This window comes from Hyperolius riggenbachi, chromosome 6 (genome assembly GCF_040937935.1).
Source record: "Hyperolius riggenbachi isolate aHypRig1 chromosome 6, aHypRig1.pri, whole genome shotgun sequence".
In the NCBI taxonomy this organism is placed as follows: domain Eukaryota; kingdom Metazoa; phylum Chordata; class Amphibia; order Anura; family Hyperoliidae; genus Hyperolius; species Hyperolius riggenbachi.
The window spans coordinates 245,910,094-245,928,395 of record NC_090651.1 but is presented as its reverse complement, the minus strand read 5'-3'; the positions used below and the strand labels follow the sequence as shown (position 1 = coordinate 245,928,395).

General features: G+C 42.9%; 1 protein-coding gene across 10 annotated transcripts in view; it reads left to right on the top strand.

The window, feature by feature from the left end:
- The window catches only part of NADK (NAD kinase), a 137,574-nt gene that overhangs the window by 38,643 nt on the left and 80,629 nt on the right, over positions 1 to 18,302 (top strand). For 7 of the 10 annotated variants that reach the window (XM_068240635.1, XM_068240634.1, XM_068240640.1 and 4 more), the window contains one exon: positions 6,082 to 6,301. In XM_068240635.1, the coding sequence (XP_068096736.1) occupies positions 6,123 to 6,301 (179 nt within the window). In that variant the 5' untranslated portion in view covers positions 6,082 to 6,122. Of the gene's footprint in view, positions 1 to 5,785; positions 5,874 to 5,948; positions 5,970 to 6,081; positions 6,302 to 14,605; positions 14,690 to 18,302 lie in introns of those variants that run through there. The other 3 variants (XM_068240636.1, XM_068240638.1, XM_068240641.1) reach the window with 3 other exon arrangements.

The following is an 18,302-nucleotide window of genomic DNA, read 5'->3' as shown; positions in this document are numbered from 1 at the left end:
TGTTTTTTTTAGCAAAATTGAGACGAGCCTTAATGTTCTTTTTGCTTAAAAGTGGTTTGCGCCTTGGATATCTGCCATGCAGGCCGTTTTTGCCCAGTCTCTTTCTTATCGTGAACACTGACCTTAATTGAGGCAAGTGAGGCCTGCAGTTCTTTAGATGTTGTCCTGGGGTCTTTTGTGGCCTCTCGGATGAGTTTTCTCTGCGCTCTTGGGGTAATTTTGGTCGGCCGGCCACTCCTGGGAAGGTTCATCACTGTTCCATGTTTTTGCCATTTGTGGATAATGGCTCTCACTGTGGTTCGCTGGAGTCCCGAAGCTTTAGAAATGGCTTTATAACCTTTACCCGACTGATAGATCTCAATTACTTTTGTTCTCATTTGTTCCTGAATTTCTTTGGATCTTGGCATGATGTCTAGCTTTTAAGGTGCTTTTGGTCTACTTCTCTGTGTCAGATAGCTCCTATTTAAGTGATTTCTTGATTGAAACAGGTGTGGCAGTAATCAGGCCTGGGGGTGACTACAGAAATTGAACTTGGGTGTGATAAACCACAGTTAAGTTATTTTTTTAACAAGGGGGGGCAATCACTTTTTCACACAGTGCCATGTAGATTTGGAGTTTTTTTTCTTACTAAATAATAAAAACCATCATTTAAAACTGCATTTTGTGTTCAATTATGTTATCTTTGACTAATAGTTGATTTTGATGATCAGAAACATTTAAGTGTGACAAACATGCAAAAGAATAAGAAATCAGGAAGGGGGCAAATAGTTTTTCACACCACTGTAAATCTGGCTAATGGCATTTTGTGGAAGGGGAAGACAATGGAAACCTCTATATTCTTCTCACTTTTTGATTTTGTTAAATGATAATTAATGATACATATAGAGCTGGTATCTATTTGGTATTTGTTGTTTTGTCCAGACTTCTTTAAATCTCGCTGGGGAAGTAATAAGCTCCTGGAATGCAGAAGTGTGGGCTCTGTGGTTTATGCAACTATGTGGTGTAAGACAATTCATCAGAACATGGTGTAATTGATTTGTGCATTGTAAAATGGGAAAACCAAACAATGTGACCTGAAATTGAAACATTTAGATTGGGTATTATTCTACCATAAAGAAAAACTTAATGCATAAACGTTTTTAACCATTACTTTTTATAGAAGAATCCAGCTTTTGCTGGCTTGGCTTTAGTGGTGTTTGTTGCAGGACTCCCAACCTTACTCCTGCTTTGCCTTGAGCTATTGGCCTGCAGCTGGATAGCAATATTTTCTCCAGACTCTATTGTAATGAAGAGCTAGACTGGATTCACACTATACTAGAGCATTACTACATCCATTTCATTGGATAAGTTGTAATATGTTGGTTTCCGTTTCAAACCTCCATTGTGGTCCATTGATACCTGCGCTGCAATGTCTTTCGTTCCACAAAGTGCGCACACCATAAAGCGAGAACAATTCTTTATTGCTTCTTCAGGTAAATGTTACATCACAAGTTGTCGATAACCGACAATCGTTTCTGGGTCATAATCAATCAAGGCACAGACAGACCATCTTCCGCAATGGATGTGTGTTTGCTGTAGGATCACGCAAGGCCAGGGTGTTGAAATCTCCATCCTGGCAGAGATAAGAGGCTGCAAACGTGACATAATTTTCAACAGCATGCGTCCGGAAGGGGTAAAATAAAAAGGCGAGAGTTCCATGTATAGTTATTTTGAAAAAGGTCACCTTTCCAGAAAACCTAGATCAGTGCTGATATGTTGACATTGTAACCTTCTGGTTTGCTCAAGGCTGGCTACATTTATGTACGAAGCACTACCTAAGGTATCTTTTCAAGATATATTCACTCTTTTACTATGGAAATCTGGTAAAATTGTACAATCAAGATTGTATCATGGACGTGAACGTTGTAAATACAGCGCAGGAGATTTTGGCGCAGCCGGCGCCACCATAGGCTGTAATAGTAATTATGGCTATAAAGCTCAGTGAATCATTTGGGCGCCATCAAAAGACGGAGCACAAATTACTAAAAAAAAACCACCTTAATTCATCCGCCAGCAACAATAGCTGGAAGCTGAATTACATCTTTACCCCACTATCCATGGCCGCCTGGAGGGTAATAGTAATTTATACAACTAGGACGTGTGCAGAAGCAGGGTAAGCGGTTTATCGGCTTTACTCTGCACCCAAATCTCCCGGCGCATGTTAACTGAAACACCACAGACAAAATAAGAAGTTTTGAATCAGGATGATACCATTTATTGGCTAACTTATAAGAGTAAGCAAGCTTTCGCTGTATAGCACAAACCATATTGCACTTACTAGAATGTAAAAGTTGCAGGCATATAATAAAATTAGTATAATCAAGGATTTCCCTCCAGTGGTGCCAAGTCCTCTCCAAAATCTGATGAAGGCTAAGATCGCCGAAACGCATTATAACACAGTAGCATGCTGACACTGGATCCACCTCTCAGATGGCTGCTCTCGTGGTAGATCTGAATACTCCAATTTACACCCACGCTGCTTGCCAAGGCTTGAGGAGGTCGGATGCCACCACTGGAGGGAAATCCTTGATTGTATTATATGCCTGCAACTTTTACATTCTACTAAGCGCATTATGGTTTTATGATTTGAAAATAAAAAAGGTTAACGTACCCCAGAACTGGATATTTTTGAACCTACTTTTAATCCTGATTAACATGCGGCGATGTGACATATGTCACAGCACTATCCTCAACCTCCAGCACCCTTTTTGCCCCCCCCCCCCTCTGCTGAGCCGTTCTCTCCAGTAAAACGATAGTGCACTGATATTAGTGCACTATTGTTGTGAGCTCAATCTCCCTACACCCACACAAGTCGCAGCTCTCCTGCGCTGCGTGTGGTTACACATAGTGATATCTTGACCAGTGGGGAGTGAAGGGGATGTTCCTAGTAACCGGCTAGGGGAGAGGAACTGCCACATTCTCCGCGCTTTTATTCAACGTTCTGCTTGAAAATGGACCAATCAAGTCCCACCCAGGTGGATTGGTCCATTTTCAAGCTGCATATATTTGCATAAAAATGCACATAAATCTGCAAAAATTATCTCATTGATCATCCGTGGTAACAATTTATGTATTATTTTTTAAATTCCGTCACTTTGGATTTATCTTTTACAAGTGTTTTATAGAGAGACAAGGGATGTATGTATTTTTTAATGCAGGAAGTAAGTAAGCAGGAAGTGATTTTTTTTTTTTTTTTTACACTTAATGATCACTGTTACTGGTTGCAGCAGTAATCAGTCATTTATTAATTCATCAGACACTTTGGCTTCAGGAACACATGTTCCCATTCTCGAATCTCTGCATTGCCACGTGATGACAGGGGCACATGCGGCGCTTGTAAAGGTGGCCATGCAATTATAGATTTGCTGCAGATTCGACCATCAGATAGATTTCTATCAGATGCCTGTCAAGTCGAATCTGACAGGAATCTATCTGATGTGTGCCACACACTAGGAACAGATTTCCAATAGATTACAGAATGAAATGTATTGGAAACCGATCTAAATGCCTTTTTGGACCATTAGATCCAATGCAACTCTATGGGCAATAGATCTGCAGCAGATAGATCTAGATTTGTCAGATCAAATCGATTAAAATCGGCTGCAGATTGATCGATAGATTTGATAATATCGATGTCCGATTGATCAATTCCTCAGAATCAATCGATCGATGGCTGAAATCGCCCAGTGTATGAGCCATTTTAGTATACAAGGAATGAAGATCTTCGCCCCTGGGAGCTAAAGTGAAGTTGTTAGGGGGGTAGATATTTGTCCCAAGGGAAGGTAAGTGGTTAATGGGTGTCAGATAGTAAATTACATGCAAGACACGAGTCTAAAGTGTTCACTAATTATATAGAGCACGCATTCAGCTGAGTTGTTTAGACTATACTTGTATTCAAAGAAAGAAAGGCGTTAATATGTAACTTATTTTTAAGTAATATCACATGAAAGCCCTTAAAACTGATACTAGATCATTATCACAGGCTGTCGCCAAGCTTTTCAAATGTTCTTTATATAAGAAAAGCCTAGTATTGATTTAACAGTGCAATGCGAGTTTTCATAGAATTTTTTTCAGGGTTCTTTTGTAGTTGATAATCGATGAGAATCCCAGCCCTTAGAAAGCAAAATAGTCAAATATGGCTGCTGTAATGAAACCGGTCACCATGCTGTAGTTTCTACTGTGTTTGTTCCCTCAATTCTCAATTGCAACATTAGCCCTAACGAGGAGTGCCACAGGGAGGCTCCCCAATGCTCCCCCATACAACGGGCCCTCTCACCGCTCGGGAACCACACAGCAGAACCCCGGAGGGGGAGGCTGGGGGGGTGCAGGCGACCCCCCCCCCCCCCAGCGTGGCCAGCGCCGGACAGAGCCGCCCGCACCCGCCTCCCAAAATTAAAAACAGGCACTTACCTTTCCATCCATTGCGTTCTGCTACATGTGCATGACCTTGGCACGACACATTGGAAAGGAGTGACGCATGGGCCCCCCAAGCTTGTAGGGCTCAGGGGTAGATCTCACCCAACACTCCACAGGGGCGGAGGACAGGCGCAAACAGCCTGCTGCCGGGCTCTCACCTCCTAGAACAAGCCATTCACCACCCGCCTCCAAAGGATAGAAATACAAAACTTAGTACAACAAGGAAAATGTGTGCATCAACCAAGTTAAAACCTGATAAATCTGGCTTAGCAAATTTGGCCAAATTGGCTTATCATGAAACATTGCTCATGGTTTACTAGGGGCAATTCCCAGTCGCATTTATTTTCATAGCAATGGATGTAAATATGCTGTTTTCAATATCGAAATAGTGAGACTCAACCAAAGTTTTCTACACCTGGATCTGCAACTTACAATGTCACTGGTTTCGGTAAAGCATGAAGTTTAAAGAATGTGCATATATGTAGTGCTTTACTTATTATATCATGCATTGTTATGAGGACTAGCTTATCAATGTCTGGTGATGCCAGTTTTACATCAGTGCAACCTCAGTTTGACATTCCCTTATCCCTAGCATCAGTGAAACATCATTTGATGTCAAGCTCAATGTGAACTCAAAACAAACTGAAGTCATAAGCCCACATACACTTGCCCTATAGACCCACCTACCCTCTTTCCCTGAAAATAAGACCTAGCTGGAATTTTGCGCATGCTTCAAATATAAGCCCTACCCCAAAAATAAGCCCTAGCGGAAGTTAAAGAGGAGGAAGAGGCAGCCAGTAAGTGGGGACACAGCGGTGCAGTGCCAATCGGTCGCTGAACCTGTCATCCCAGCACACAGCAAGGTTTTCAGTTGTGAAGGGAAGACAGGCCAGGTGCCTGATCAGTACAGTAGCATACTTTCAAATCCATGAACATCACAGTACAAAGGAACAGGAAATGTTCTGCTGAGAGACTCTTCCTAATAGAAATATAAGGCATCCCCTGAAAATAAGCCCCAGCACATCTTTTAGAGCAAAAATTAATATAAGACACTGTCTTATTTTCGGGGAAAGACGGTAGAATCTGTGGCCAGGCTTAGGGTAGTGCAAGGCAGAAGGAAACATTAGCTAGACTTGTTTTGTAACGTTTTCACAATGGAGAAGGAAGGTGGATTTGTACCAGAAGTGCGGTATATTCTGCAACTTTGTTGCAATGCTGCTATGTTACAATCAAAAAAAGGTTGATTTTGTTCCTCGTTTAGCAACACGGTATCCTGTTTGTGTACTTAATTCTGCTCTCAGACTCCCACAGTTCTCAGTTCTAACCTATATCAGGAGAGAGGAAGCTGGGTGGAGTTTCCTCAGTTCTCTGACTACACAGGGAAGCTGTACGAGGATTAGGCTTATTGGTGCACTCAGGTATTTTTACTTCTTCCACTTCCCTATTCATGGCGTGCCTTTTTCTGCTGTCTGATTATTTGGGTGGAGATGGCACGGAACAAGCTAGCTTTACAAGTGTGCAATGTGGAGAAGTGACAAGGCTTGTTGCTGTATCTATTATGCAATGCCTGCTGTGTCATTTATGTTTAATATATAAAATATTTGGATTTTTCTCCTTATTCCACAGACATCTTCATTGTACCTGAGTGAGCCTTTCCTGATTGCACTATGGAGAGACCCCAGAGCAAGGTTTGTGACAAAGACAAGAGCCTAAGCTCAGATGAGCCGCTGATCTTCGCACCCTGCGTCTGCGACGAGGACGTGACTCGTGGGAAACCCATCCGAGGGCGGGCGAAGTCCCGAAGCTTGTCTGCTTCCCCAGGACCTGGAAGTACTAAGGAGTTCAGGTATGGGGTATACTAGGCATTGCTTCTCTAAAGTGGACCTGTTACCAACATTATATCTCACAAACTGAGCTCATTATAATCTTGTGTCAAAATCCACCTCTTTTTGCCATGAAGATAAATATGGTTGCAACTTCCTATTCTGGGAATGAATAAAAATGGCTACCTGCAAGCCTCACTTTTGTACATTCAGCAGTAATGTGTTCCCATGCCTGGAATAAATTGCTAAGGGCCTTTTTCCACTACCCTGCAATTTGATTCTGATTGCAAATCGCAAGGTACATTAAACTAATGGAAACTGCAGCAGCATTTTCCATCCATGCGATGCAATTTTGGTCAAAGCGCAATCGTCGTCCTGCCATGTTTTGTATGCGATTGAGCTGTAGTATGAGTATAGTAGCTCAATCGCATGGTGGAAATTGAAATGCAATCGCGATCACAATGGCGATCGCATTTCATAGTGGAAAATTCCTTAGGAACCCGGCTATCTAGACATCACATTATCTTCTCTCCTGCTGATTGCTAAGTGCTATTCTATGCAGCTGTGAATAGAGGAATGGGAGAGAGTGTGGAAGTCTAACAGGCCTGCTATTAGGATATTCTGAGGTAAGGTGCATACACACACACTACCGCCAGCAACGACGGGTCCGCCAGACCCTCCCGCTGAGTGGACGTTCAGCCTACAGTAGTGCATGTGTACGCGCTGTCGGCGGACTGATAAGGCTGTTTCTGAACGATCCGCTTATAGAGGCTGACATATTTACTTTTAACCACTTTATCTACCACTACAGTATATATGTCCTCTGTGACTTAATCTAAGCCACGAATCAGTAGATAAACGTCTTGTAGCAGAAGCAGTGCTGTGCAGGATTGGGCTTGCTCCTGTGCACATTTCTGGCACTATCTGATGCAGCACTAATTGGTGAACAGGAATGTATGTCTCCTGAGCTAATGAGATTGATTTTTACCATTAAAAATACTTTTATTTTCTCAGTTCATAGTGAAAAATACACATGTAGCATTCAGAATCAAATATCTTCACCATAAATTGTGACAGGAACATAATCTAAGTTTTGTGATAAGCGGTAAGAATAGCCAAACAAAATTTTTTTTCCCTATTTTTTTTCCTTGTTTTCCCATTAAAATTCATAGAAAACAAAATTGTTTGAGGGAAAAAATGGCATACAATGAAAGCCTAGTTTGCCTTTAAAAAAACATATATGTTTCATTTCTGTGTCATAAGTAGGGATAATGTTATTTCTTATTAAATATGAACCTAGCTAAACTTTCAAAACTGCTCTGGTCCATAAGTGGAAAACAAGGTCTGGGTGCGAAGTGGTTGAACAATGCCAGTTGCCTGGCTATCCTGCTAATCTTTCTGGCATTAGTATTGTCTGGATCACACACCTGAAACAAGCATGCAGCTAATCTAGTCAGATTTCAGTCAGAAACATCTGATCTGCATGCTTGACCAGGGTCTATGGCTAAAAGTATAGACACACAGGATCAGCAGGACAGACGGTCAGTTTGTAATGTTTAAAAGGAAATACTGTATTTTTGGGACTTTAAGACGCACTTTTTCCTCCCCCAAAAGTGGGTAGAAAAAGTCCCCTGTGTCTTAAATTATAAATACAGGGAATCTCTAACTTACGAACGCCCGCCTATATGTACTCTTAACCCGCCACAATGTCAGGAACTCTCTGCGTCGTCCCCCTGTTCTCCTCCGCTCCTCTCCATGTACTGTAATTGGCAGCGGCAGCCAAGTGCATGTCTCACCTGACCCGAGGGAGCCTGTGTCGATCAGCTGCTTCTCCTCTTCCTCACTTCCCCCCCCCCCCCCCCCCCCTGCGGGTCGCGTAATGACGTGATCAGCAGAAGCTGGGACTAGGGGGGGAGAGTGAGAGAGGAAAAGCAGCTGATCACCGCAGGCTCAGTCGAGTCAGGTGAGTGATGCATGCTGCTGCCACTACCAATTACTGTACATGGAGGGGGATAATGCAGGGGGTCCCTGACATTGTGGCGTATAAGTCTAACTATTCCGATATCCAATAACTACATCAAACCTTAAAGGTTTGTAATGGCATTTAAACTGGCACTGCTTTTTACATGCATGTACCACAAGGTGGCTGTAAGTACCTTTTGGTGTATATATGTAAATGCTTTCTTGTGTAGCCACAGTTTTTGTTTGATAATTGTGCTGCATAAAAGACCGCTGTTGAGCGTGTGTATGGGGCTAAAGTCCTGGGCCTAATTAAAATTCAGCCTTGGATACACAGTCTTGGGGGTAATGACACCACATGCAGCTACTTCCTGATTTGCATAATGCTAATATTTAAGCCCAGATATCTCAGCACTCTGTGGCAATTTGAAGCCCCACTAGTTCACAAGATAGCTTTGATATACCCTATCTCAGGAACCAGCAGGACTTGGGGAATGCAATTTTGCACAGAGGTAGTTTGGGGGAGCCCCTACCATCAAAGTTTGAGTATGTAGGAGGTATGACTGCTGAGATATGGTGGCTTAAAGCAGATCCGAGATGAAAAACTACCTATCATAATTAACTTGTCTATATATATATTATCTAAAGTTTAGATAGTTTACACAGCAAATCTAGCTGCAAACAGCTTTAATTGAATATGATTATTTCTTCCTGTGATACAATGACAGCAGCCATGTTGTTTGTAAACATTACACAGAGGCAGGCTTATCTGCATCTTGAGCAAAAAAACCTAATCCCCCCCTCCTCCTCCCCTCTGCCTCTGAAATCTCTGGCTAGTAATACCTCCCCCTCCTCCTATCCAGACTGAGCTCCCATGAGCCCTTGCTACTGTCTGAAAGTGCCTTTGCTCTCTGAAAACCTGTGGGCGCGGCTTGTTTAGTTTATAGGGAATTAGAGTATTAAAACAAAAACAAAAAAGTATTTGGCTTGAGGAATGCCCTATAAACAATAGGAAAGGAACACAATTATGCCATGAGTAAAGTTCATCTCAGATCCACTTTAAATACCAGTAAACTAATATAATACTGTAGAAAATAGAAAATGGGATCAGACACAGTATTTGTATAACAGCCTAGTGGAGAGCAGAGAAATAGCAGACGGAAATGGCAGAAAATAATCGTGTAAAAACCAGTCTTGCATACTGAAAATCATGGCCAAATTGTGCTGCAATTGCATTTGCAATTCTCATTCAGGGAACTGCAGCCAAATAGATCATCAGGGCTGCCAGGCAACTGGTATTGTTTAGAGGGGAGTAAATATGGCAGTCTCTGTATACCTCTTGCTACAGTTGTCCTTTAACCACCCTGGCGTTCTGATAAGATCGCCAGGGCGGCTGCGGGAGGGTTTTTTTTAAATTAAAAAAAAACTATTCCATGCAGCCTCCGGCGGCCAGAAGTAACACGGAAGGCCGCAATGAGCGGCCTTCCGTGTTTCGCTTACCTCGTCGCCATGGCGACGAGCGGAGTGACGTCATGGACGTCAGCCGACGTCCTGACGTCAGCCGCCTCCGATCCAGCCCTTAGCGCTGGCCGGAACTTTTTGTTCCGGCTACGCTGGGCTCGGGCGGCTGGGGGGACCCTCTTTCGCCGCTGCACGCGGCGGATCGCCGCGCTGCGGCGGCGATCAGGTAGCACACGCGGCTGGCAAAGTGCCGGCTGCGTGTGCTGCTTTTTATTTCATTAAAATCGGCCCAGCAGGGCCTGAGCGGCAGCCTCCGGCGGTGTTGGACGAGCTGAGCTCGTCCAGACCGCTCAGGTGGTTAAAGAGCAACTGCATGGTGGAAATGAACTGGAAATGGCTGGTTTGTCAGGAAAAACCCAATTCTCCGAGGGGAAAAAGTCATGCAGCTAATGCAAACCCAGCTAAAAAGACGAAGCCACTCCCACAGTGTAGGCCTAATTAAAATTTGGTCTGCTGATGCACAGCCTTGTGGATAATGACATCACATGCAGCTCATTGCTAATTTGCATATGCTTATATTAACCACTTCAACATTAAAGGGAACCGAAATTGAGAAGGATATGGATTTTTCCTCTTAAAATAATACCAGTTGCCTGACTCTCCTGCTGATCCTGTGTCTCTAATACTTTTAGCCACAACCCCTCAACAAGTGTGGAGATCAGGTTCTCTGACTGAAGTCAGACTAGATTAGCTGCATGCTTGTTTCAGATGTGTGATTCAACCACCACTACAGCCAAATAGCTCAGCAGGACTGCCAGGCAACTGGTATTGTTTAAAAGGAAACATCCATATCCCTCTCAGTTAAGGTTCCCTTTAAAGGAGTTTTTACCCTTATGAATCATAGCAGTTTTTACCTGTCAGTGCTCCTCCCTTTCATTCAACACTAACTTTAGCACTACTTATCACAACAGAATGATCTATACCTTGTTTTTTTCAGTACAAATAAGGCTTTTTGGGGTGATATTTGTTTTTAGTAATTACTTTAATTTCTATTCATTTTAAAGGGAAAACTAGTGGAAAAAAATACTGTTTCTCCAATTCCATCTCCTATAGTTTTAAAATAAACAATGTTACTGTAAATAAAACCTACACATTTTATTTACCCATTTGTCCCGGTTATTACAAAGTTTATATTTTGTTCCTAGTACAGTTTATGGTGTATGAGTTTTTTTTAGTACCCGATTAAGAATTGCAAGCCCTTATTTGCAGATCTAAGGCTCGGTTCACATTAGCGTTTTTTTTACGGAACCGGACATACGGATCAGGCCAGCTGGATCCGGTGAAATCGGCCCATTTTACAGCCAGTGTGCTGTAAAACATCAATTTCCATTGGTTCCTACATACTGCAAAACCTTCGGTTTCCGTTCCGCGGTGCGAAACGGTCCGGAAAATTGGGTCCTGCAGCATTTGAACCGTATGGCCGGTTCCTAATGTGAACCGGGCCTAACAGTAATATTCCCGCATGATATACATAGTAAAAAAAAAAAAGCTGAGTCCCTAACGTAACTATGTATTTATTTTTTAAATGCTGTCATTTTTTTAACAAGCACTTTATTGTGGTAACTATGGGGGCAGGGGAGTGGGGAAGGAAGGTTTAATTTATCTAATTTATATAGTGTAAAATGTGTATTGATTTTTCTTTTTTTTTTTACCACTAGATGTCCCCACACACACTCCATGCACAATTCCATGTGCTCTGAACATAGTTCAAAGCAAACAGTCAGTATTGTTACAGGAAAGATCACCGGCTTCTCTTTAAAGCCATGATCTTTCCCTTTCAGACACTTTGATTGGTGAACAGAAACAGGTTTCCTGAGCTAAACAAAGATGTGTCCGTCTTGGCAGGTATGCACGGCAGGAGTTCACACAGGCATGCACGGCGGCAGTAGCCAGTGATGTGTTAAAACTTCCTTTTGCCGTTAACAGAGACAAACGTGAGATTTTAATACTACCAGGGGTCCTGTAGTGGTTAAGGGCTTGATATGTCAGCCCTCCTAGCTCTTACATACTCCTACAATTATGAGAGTAGGGATTGAGCCCCCCAAACTACCTCTGTGCCAAATTACAGCCCCCCCAACCCCATTGGTTCATAAGATAGCATCGATATATACCCTATATGGAGTGTGTAGAAGCTATGAGTTCTGAGATATTGAGCCTTTAATATCAGTAGCATAATATACTGTAGACCTAGGAGGATCGGACACAGTATCGGCATATCAACCTAGTGGTGAGAAAGAGACATAACAGCAGCACTGGATCAGACATACAGTGGAGAAAAGCGGAAAATAAGTGTGAAAACTAGCCTTTCATACTGATTTTTTTTTGCTGTGATTGCGTTTGCAATTGTTCAGGGAACAAGCATTGCTCCCTGAATGTTAATTACAAACAGAATTGTGGCAAAATAGTGGGGATTTTGCAGTGATTTTCAGTGTAAGGCCTGGAACCCACTAGTAGCGCTTTTCTGAACGCTTTGTGATTAGAAAAGCTCTTGCTAATGTAATGCTTATGGGTGTGATCCCACTTGAGCAATGTGATTTTATAAAAATCCCCCATAGCACTGCATTAGCAAGAGCTTTTTCAAATCACTAACACTTAGAAAAGGCTGATAGTGGGTTAGAGCCCCAAGTCATAGACCCTGAACAAGCCTGCAGATCAGATGTCTATGACAAAATCTGACAAGATTAGCTGCTTGCTTGTTTCAGGTGTGTGTGATTTATACTCACCAGAAAGATCAGCGGGACTGCCAGGCAACTGGTATTGTTTAAAAGGAAATAAATATTGCAGCTTCCATATGACTCACACCTCGGGTTTCTTTTAAGTCTACCTTTGAAAAAGGCCCACTGGATACATAGTGGTGAGGAGGCAGAGAATGCAGCCAATATTTTGCCCTACTGAAGTTTTAATGAGGTTTCAGTGGACACAACCTACAGATGGCTAGGACTATGCCTACCCTAACTCATGCTTTGTAAAAATACGAAGTTAAAAAGCAGGCATTTTATTGGGCATAAAATCAGTTCGGTCAGTTATCATTTTGGCATGTTATTGCAAATATTACTGCAGTGGATAACAATGGTTAAGGGTTAGGCCTCGTTCACATCAGGGCAGTTTCTGTGCGCTTTTCACAGCGCAATGCCCTGTGTGTTCAGCAAGGTATTGATTTTCCCATGTAATTAAATGTAGCTGGTTCACATCTATGCGCTGCGCTGAGCAGCGTTACAAAAACGTAGGGTTGCATGCATTTCTGTGCGTTGAGCTGTAAAGTGCACATCAATGCAAGTGAATGGGTGCTCTTTTTAAGCGCGTACAAGGGCATAGAAGCGCATGCGTATTTTACCCCTAATTGGAATACATCTACAAATAGAAACAAAGCTTTGACAACTGTTACAATAAGCAAAACGTGCTTTAAAAAAGCGCAGCGAAACGCACAGAAATGCGCACTAAAACGTGCACAAGTGCATGCGGTTTTTACCATGCGCTTTCACACGTTTCTCAGTGCAGCAGATGTAAATGAGGCCTTAGGCATTGATAAGGAAGGCTAGGGTTGGGCAATGGTTAGTGAATGATAAGAAAGATTACCTATATAACCCCCTAACCCCATATGCACAGAGATGCACAAAGTAATGGAGCAGAGGACATGTCAGTGAGAATATGAAGGATGGCTGGAGCCAGCAAAAGGCATTGCACTCTTAGTGGGTTCCAGGCCTTAAAGTATTAGAGGCAGGGGATCATCAGGACAGCCAGGCAATGTGCATTATTTAAAATGAAATAAACAGGTCAGCCTCCATAACCCTCTCACCTCGGGTTACCTTCAAGGGATTCCTGGTGGGTACTCAGATTTTAAGTGAGGTACACAAGCCAATATTTACTGCTGATTGCTGAACGATCTGATCACCATGATCTGATTGCCTTTTGATTGAGTGTAAATTCTTATGCCAGAGAAGACTGAAAAACCATAAAGCCAGCAATACATCTAGTGATGATGGGCAAGAGACAAATTTCTCTAATCCAATCTGATTAAAGAGAGATCTGTCGACTGCCCATACACCGCAGGTCGATTTCCAATTAATTTCATGCTGCATCCGACCGCCTCAGCTTCCCGCTGCTGTCTGCCCTAATGTTTAATGTCCCCACCGGTGGCCAGTGCATGCTATACATTACCTGTCCGCACGGCCTTCGCTTGTTTTAGGCTCCTTCCATTGTCCATACCCGCGCTCCCCACTTGGTTGCCTAGTAAGGGCGCGTGTGTGACACGGAGCAAGTGGTGGCCACGGACAGGTAACGTATAGCATGCTCGGGGGAGGGGGCAACATCAGTTGTTGTGTTGCGTTTGTCGCTCATCCCTATATCGCTTGCCATTACCGCTGTGCACCCGGTTAAGCAAGTTGACCCTACATCTTGCAGCATGTCCTACCGATTAATACGACCAATTTCGGTCGCACATGTATGTGTTTTGTGTGAGTGACCAATCGGTACAGCCAAGAGCTAGTGGCATGCATGCTTGAAAGAAGAAAAAAAAACGCTTCCTGTTTATATCCCTATAGTTATATATCAGAAAAAAGATAACCACTGGTCACTTCATTGTAGAATGTACAGAATAAAATTAAAAAAAAAAGAAAGGAATTTTAACTGTGGCTTTAACATTCTGGAGGGAGGTTGGTGGGTGGGGGGAGGCTGACTGGCTGGCTTTCACTGAGCTCTGGGTTCAGCATTTGTAAACGCTAAGTTCAGAGTTGGTTATGCAATTGTGCTGGCCTGATCAAATTTGTCTAAAAGGTGGAGTCAGGATTAACAGCCTGATATGTAAAGGATGATTTTGGCTTGTACTCCACATAACTCCCTTTCCAACAAACAAGAGCTTGTGACGTCGCAAAAAGACGGAGAAACCATTTGCCTTTCTTCTTACCTGTAACCAATGCTATGCAAGCCTCACTGTGAGTATGCAAACTAAGGGAAGAGGACCTGTAGAGAAACTCTAGCATATGCTGTATTGCTACACTGGTTATAGAAATAATTACACCAGTAACAGCAATACCCAGCTGCTTCTTCCAGGGCCGGCAGTGGCAAGAGAGGATCCACCCTTTCGGGGCGCAGTGTAGGAGGGGGCGATTGTGTTTTAAGCAGAGAGAAATAAGAAAAGCAAATACATGGCAGTGACTGTAAAGGTGCGTACACACGCACTACTACAGAGAACGACGGGTCCGTCAGACCTTCCTGCTGGGCGGTCGTTCTCTCCTGCTGAGCAGATCGTTCAGAAACAGCCTTATCAGTCTGCAGACAGACTGTACACGTGCACTACTGTCAGGAGAACGACCGCCCAGCGGCAGGGTCTGACGTTCTATGTAGTAGTGCGCGTGTTGGGGGCCCTGGGGGGGCGCCTCTTAGTCTAATGGCAATCAGTGTGTGACGGCTGTGGTGGGAGGGATGGAGGGGCATATTTTAATGTCTCAGCCTTGGGTGCTGGAGGACCTTGTTTCGGCTATGGCTTCTTCCTCCTTGTCTGGATGGTGCTCCCTATGACAAGACACGAGCACTTACTGCTGATAATGAAGATGTAATGGGGAGTACATACTAAAGACAAATGTCTCCAGCTGCAAGGCAGACACAAAAGATTTCAGCTTGACGGCAGAAGCGACGGTTCCTCACAACGAAGAGTTGTACACACACGACAATATCCTTAGCGATAATCACAGCAGATGTTGTCTTTCAAGACTACATAACGACGGCTGTTGCACTCTGTAACTAGCGACAATTGTCTTTGCACAGTCTCTAGCAAACTGTCGTACACACGTCACAACTCTGTCTTTGCGACGGTTTGCGCAACAACAGTTGCGAGTGAACGGAATTTTCAATCACTCGGAATGGACGTAATCTGATGAGTCTTTCTCACTTGCTGCACACAATGCAATTGTCGCATGAACCATTGCTCGTCACGTTTGCATAGACATTTGTCTTCCATGTGTATGAGCCTTAAAGCAGGAGGATTAGCCATACTATGCCAGGAAAAAACACATATGTAAGTAGATAAATACTTGATCTACTTACATAACATGTATTGTACTGTCCACATTTTGATTTCAGTGAATTTTATATGGTAAATGAAGAGATTTCTATTCCTGTATTTTACCCACAGTTTGAGGCTAAATACTAATGTCATGTCTTCCCTTAACTTTTTTCTTTTCTCCTCCAATCGCTGAGTCACCTCAGCCTTGCTTGTAAACACAAGTGAGCAGAGGATCATGTTTCAGCTAGGCAGGGAAATAAAGGGAAGATGAGGAATATATTATAGATCAAAAGAACCCCCAGCATGCAGCTGAATGGCAATGGCCAGTGCTCCTAAGCTATGTGATAACTTCAAACCATACCAGCAGAAAGTTTTGAAAGCCAATTGCTTTCAAATTTGATTTTTTATGGTGACAATCCCACTTTTAAGGAGTGCAGAGCAAGACAAAGGTGGGAGAAGCAGGATGTCGGTACATGCCAGGGACAGGTGAGTATAAAAGTACTACCCTGCACTGTACTGCTAAGCATGGGGACATGACACTACTGGAAACAATGACTAAACTGCCATGGTGGAGGCGGGACTTGGGATCAAGGAGGCTTCACATCCTGTGGGTGGGTTAAGGGTATTATGGCTGCACCATTACATGGGAGGCGGAGTAATATTGACCACACTTGTATTTGAACGATGGCTGCAGGTAAAGGAATTGGGGGAGGGGCATGTATGGAGATGCCCTACAAAATTTTTCTGAAGGGCCCAGTGATTTGTAGTTACATACATAACGTTTCTGAGGCTAGCTTATGGTCATTTGGGTGAGTAGTAGCAGTACGGATATGCCCATGTAGCCTTGTCCTCTCCCTTCATCTGACTACAAGGTGTACTTTGGAGTATGGTCAAGTAGACACAGTAGCTTGACTTGCATATTAGAAAACCAACATGTAGCATGACCTGTCACGGATTACTACAGTCTTGTATAGGAGTGCAGCAGAAAATTTACATTTGCTTTTTTGCAATGCATCGACCCTTTGCTTAAAAAACTTCAAGACGCTCTTGTGTAGATTGTACTAGAAATTGCACAGAAATATAACAAAGGGTTCTTATGTACCTTGTGCTTTTGCAGTAATTATTTTTTGTGATTTTAACATGTAAGCATTACAATAATTACATGGACATATACAGTATATGTGTGAAAACTTTACAAAGACAGTAGGTTTACTTTGAAGTGTAGGAGATGGATTTTGTGAGACTATCTCCAGTGTCCAGTGCTTACAGCGTGCATTATTCACACAATAGACGGCTTGTTTTCTGGTGGATACAAACCCCTTGGCCTCCCTGAAGGAATGTCCGTTTCATGTAACTCTTGGCACCATGTAAGCATTGTGATCTTGTGCTTCTGGTATGATTTTATTGTTCGGCCTTCCAAAACGCAAAGTACCAACTTCTAAATTCATTTTCAAGGCTGCATTATGAAAGGAGCTTTGGATGATACAAAAATGCTACTTCTAAGGAAAATGTTTTATATATTCTCTAAGCAGCCGTGCACTATAAGCAGATAGTCAGCAATGTGTTGCAATCCATTTAGGATAAATAACTAGCGTTATTCTAACCAGCTTTAAAAAGCAAGATAATTACAGGATATGCAGTTCTATTTATTGATGTCCATTAAATCATTCATTAGTTTTAGTTATGAAAGCAGTGCCCTAACTGATGACTGAGAGAGACCATCTTTGTAAGTCAGGGTGCTTATAGACTTAAGATGACAGATCTGTAATAGGGCCACTGTTTTACTGGACAGACTAGCCAGCTCTGTCTCCTACATGTCAGACCCATTTTGCATTTCACTGGTCAGCCTGAAGCGGAATTCTGCTCAAAAACAATTTTGGAAAAATACTCCTTTGTGAGCAAAGCTTGTTGCTTGCTGTAGGTCTAATGATATTCACATGATTGTTTGAATGTCCATCTGAAACCTGAGGAAGAGGAATTGGACCTTTACCTCAAAGTACAGTGTATAATAGTTTAAAGCGCATCTGACCCAAGGCAAAGCTGTCTAAGGTAAGCACAGAAGTATGTTCATGCTAGACTCTCATATCTCCGTACATTGTCTGTTCCTCTCCTCTGTTACTAAGGCCACCGAAATCGCTCCATAAAAAATTGATTTTTGGTCAAAGTCAGATTTTCAGACAGGAAAAGACAGGCTTGGTGTGATGTTTCCTTCTATAACCCTCCCATTCCCTCCTCCTCTCTGACCTATTTACTCACCTTAGAAGGTAGAAATGTGACAGCAAGCCTGCCTCTTCCTGTCTGAAAATTTGACTTTATGCAGGGAATACACGGCTCGATACTGAGTCATTTAGATGGCCCAATAGATCATTTCCAACACGTCCGATCTCCCGCCTGATCGATTCTGCATTGAGGCCAATGGAAAAAGATAAGAAAAATGAGCGGAAGATAAAAGAATCGCCCGCAGAATCGAGTGGCAAAAACGATCGGGCGCAGAATCGAGTGCCAGAAACGACCTGTGTATTCCCAGCATTAGTCACATTTTT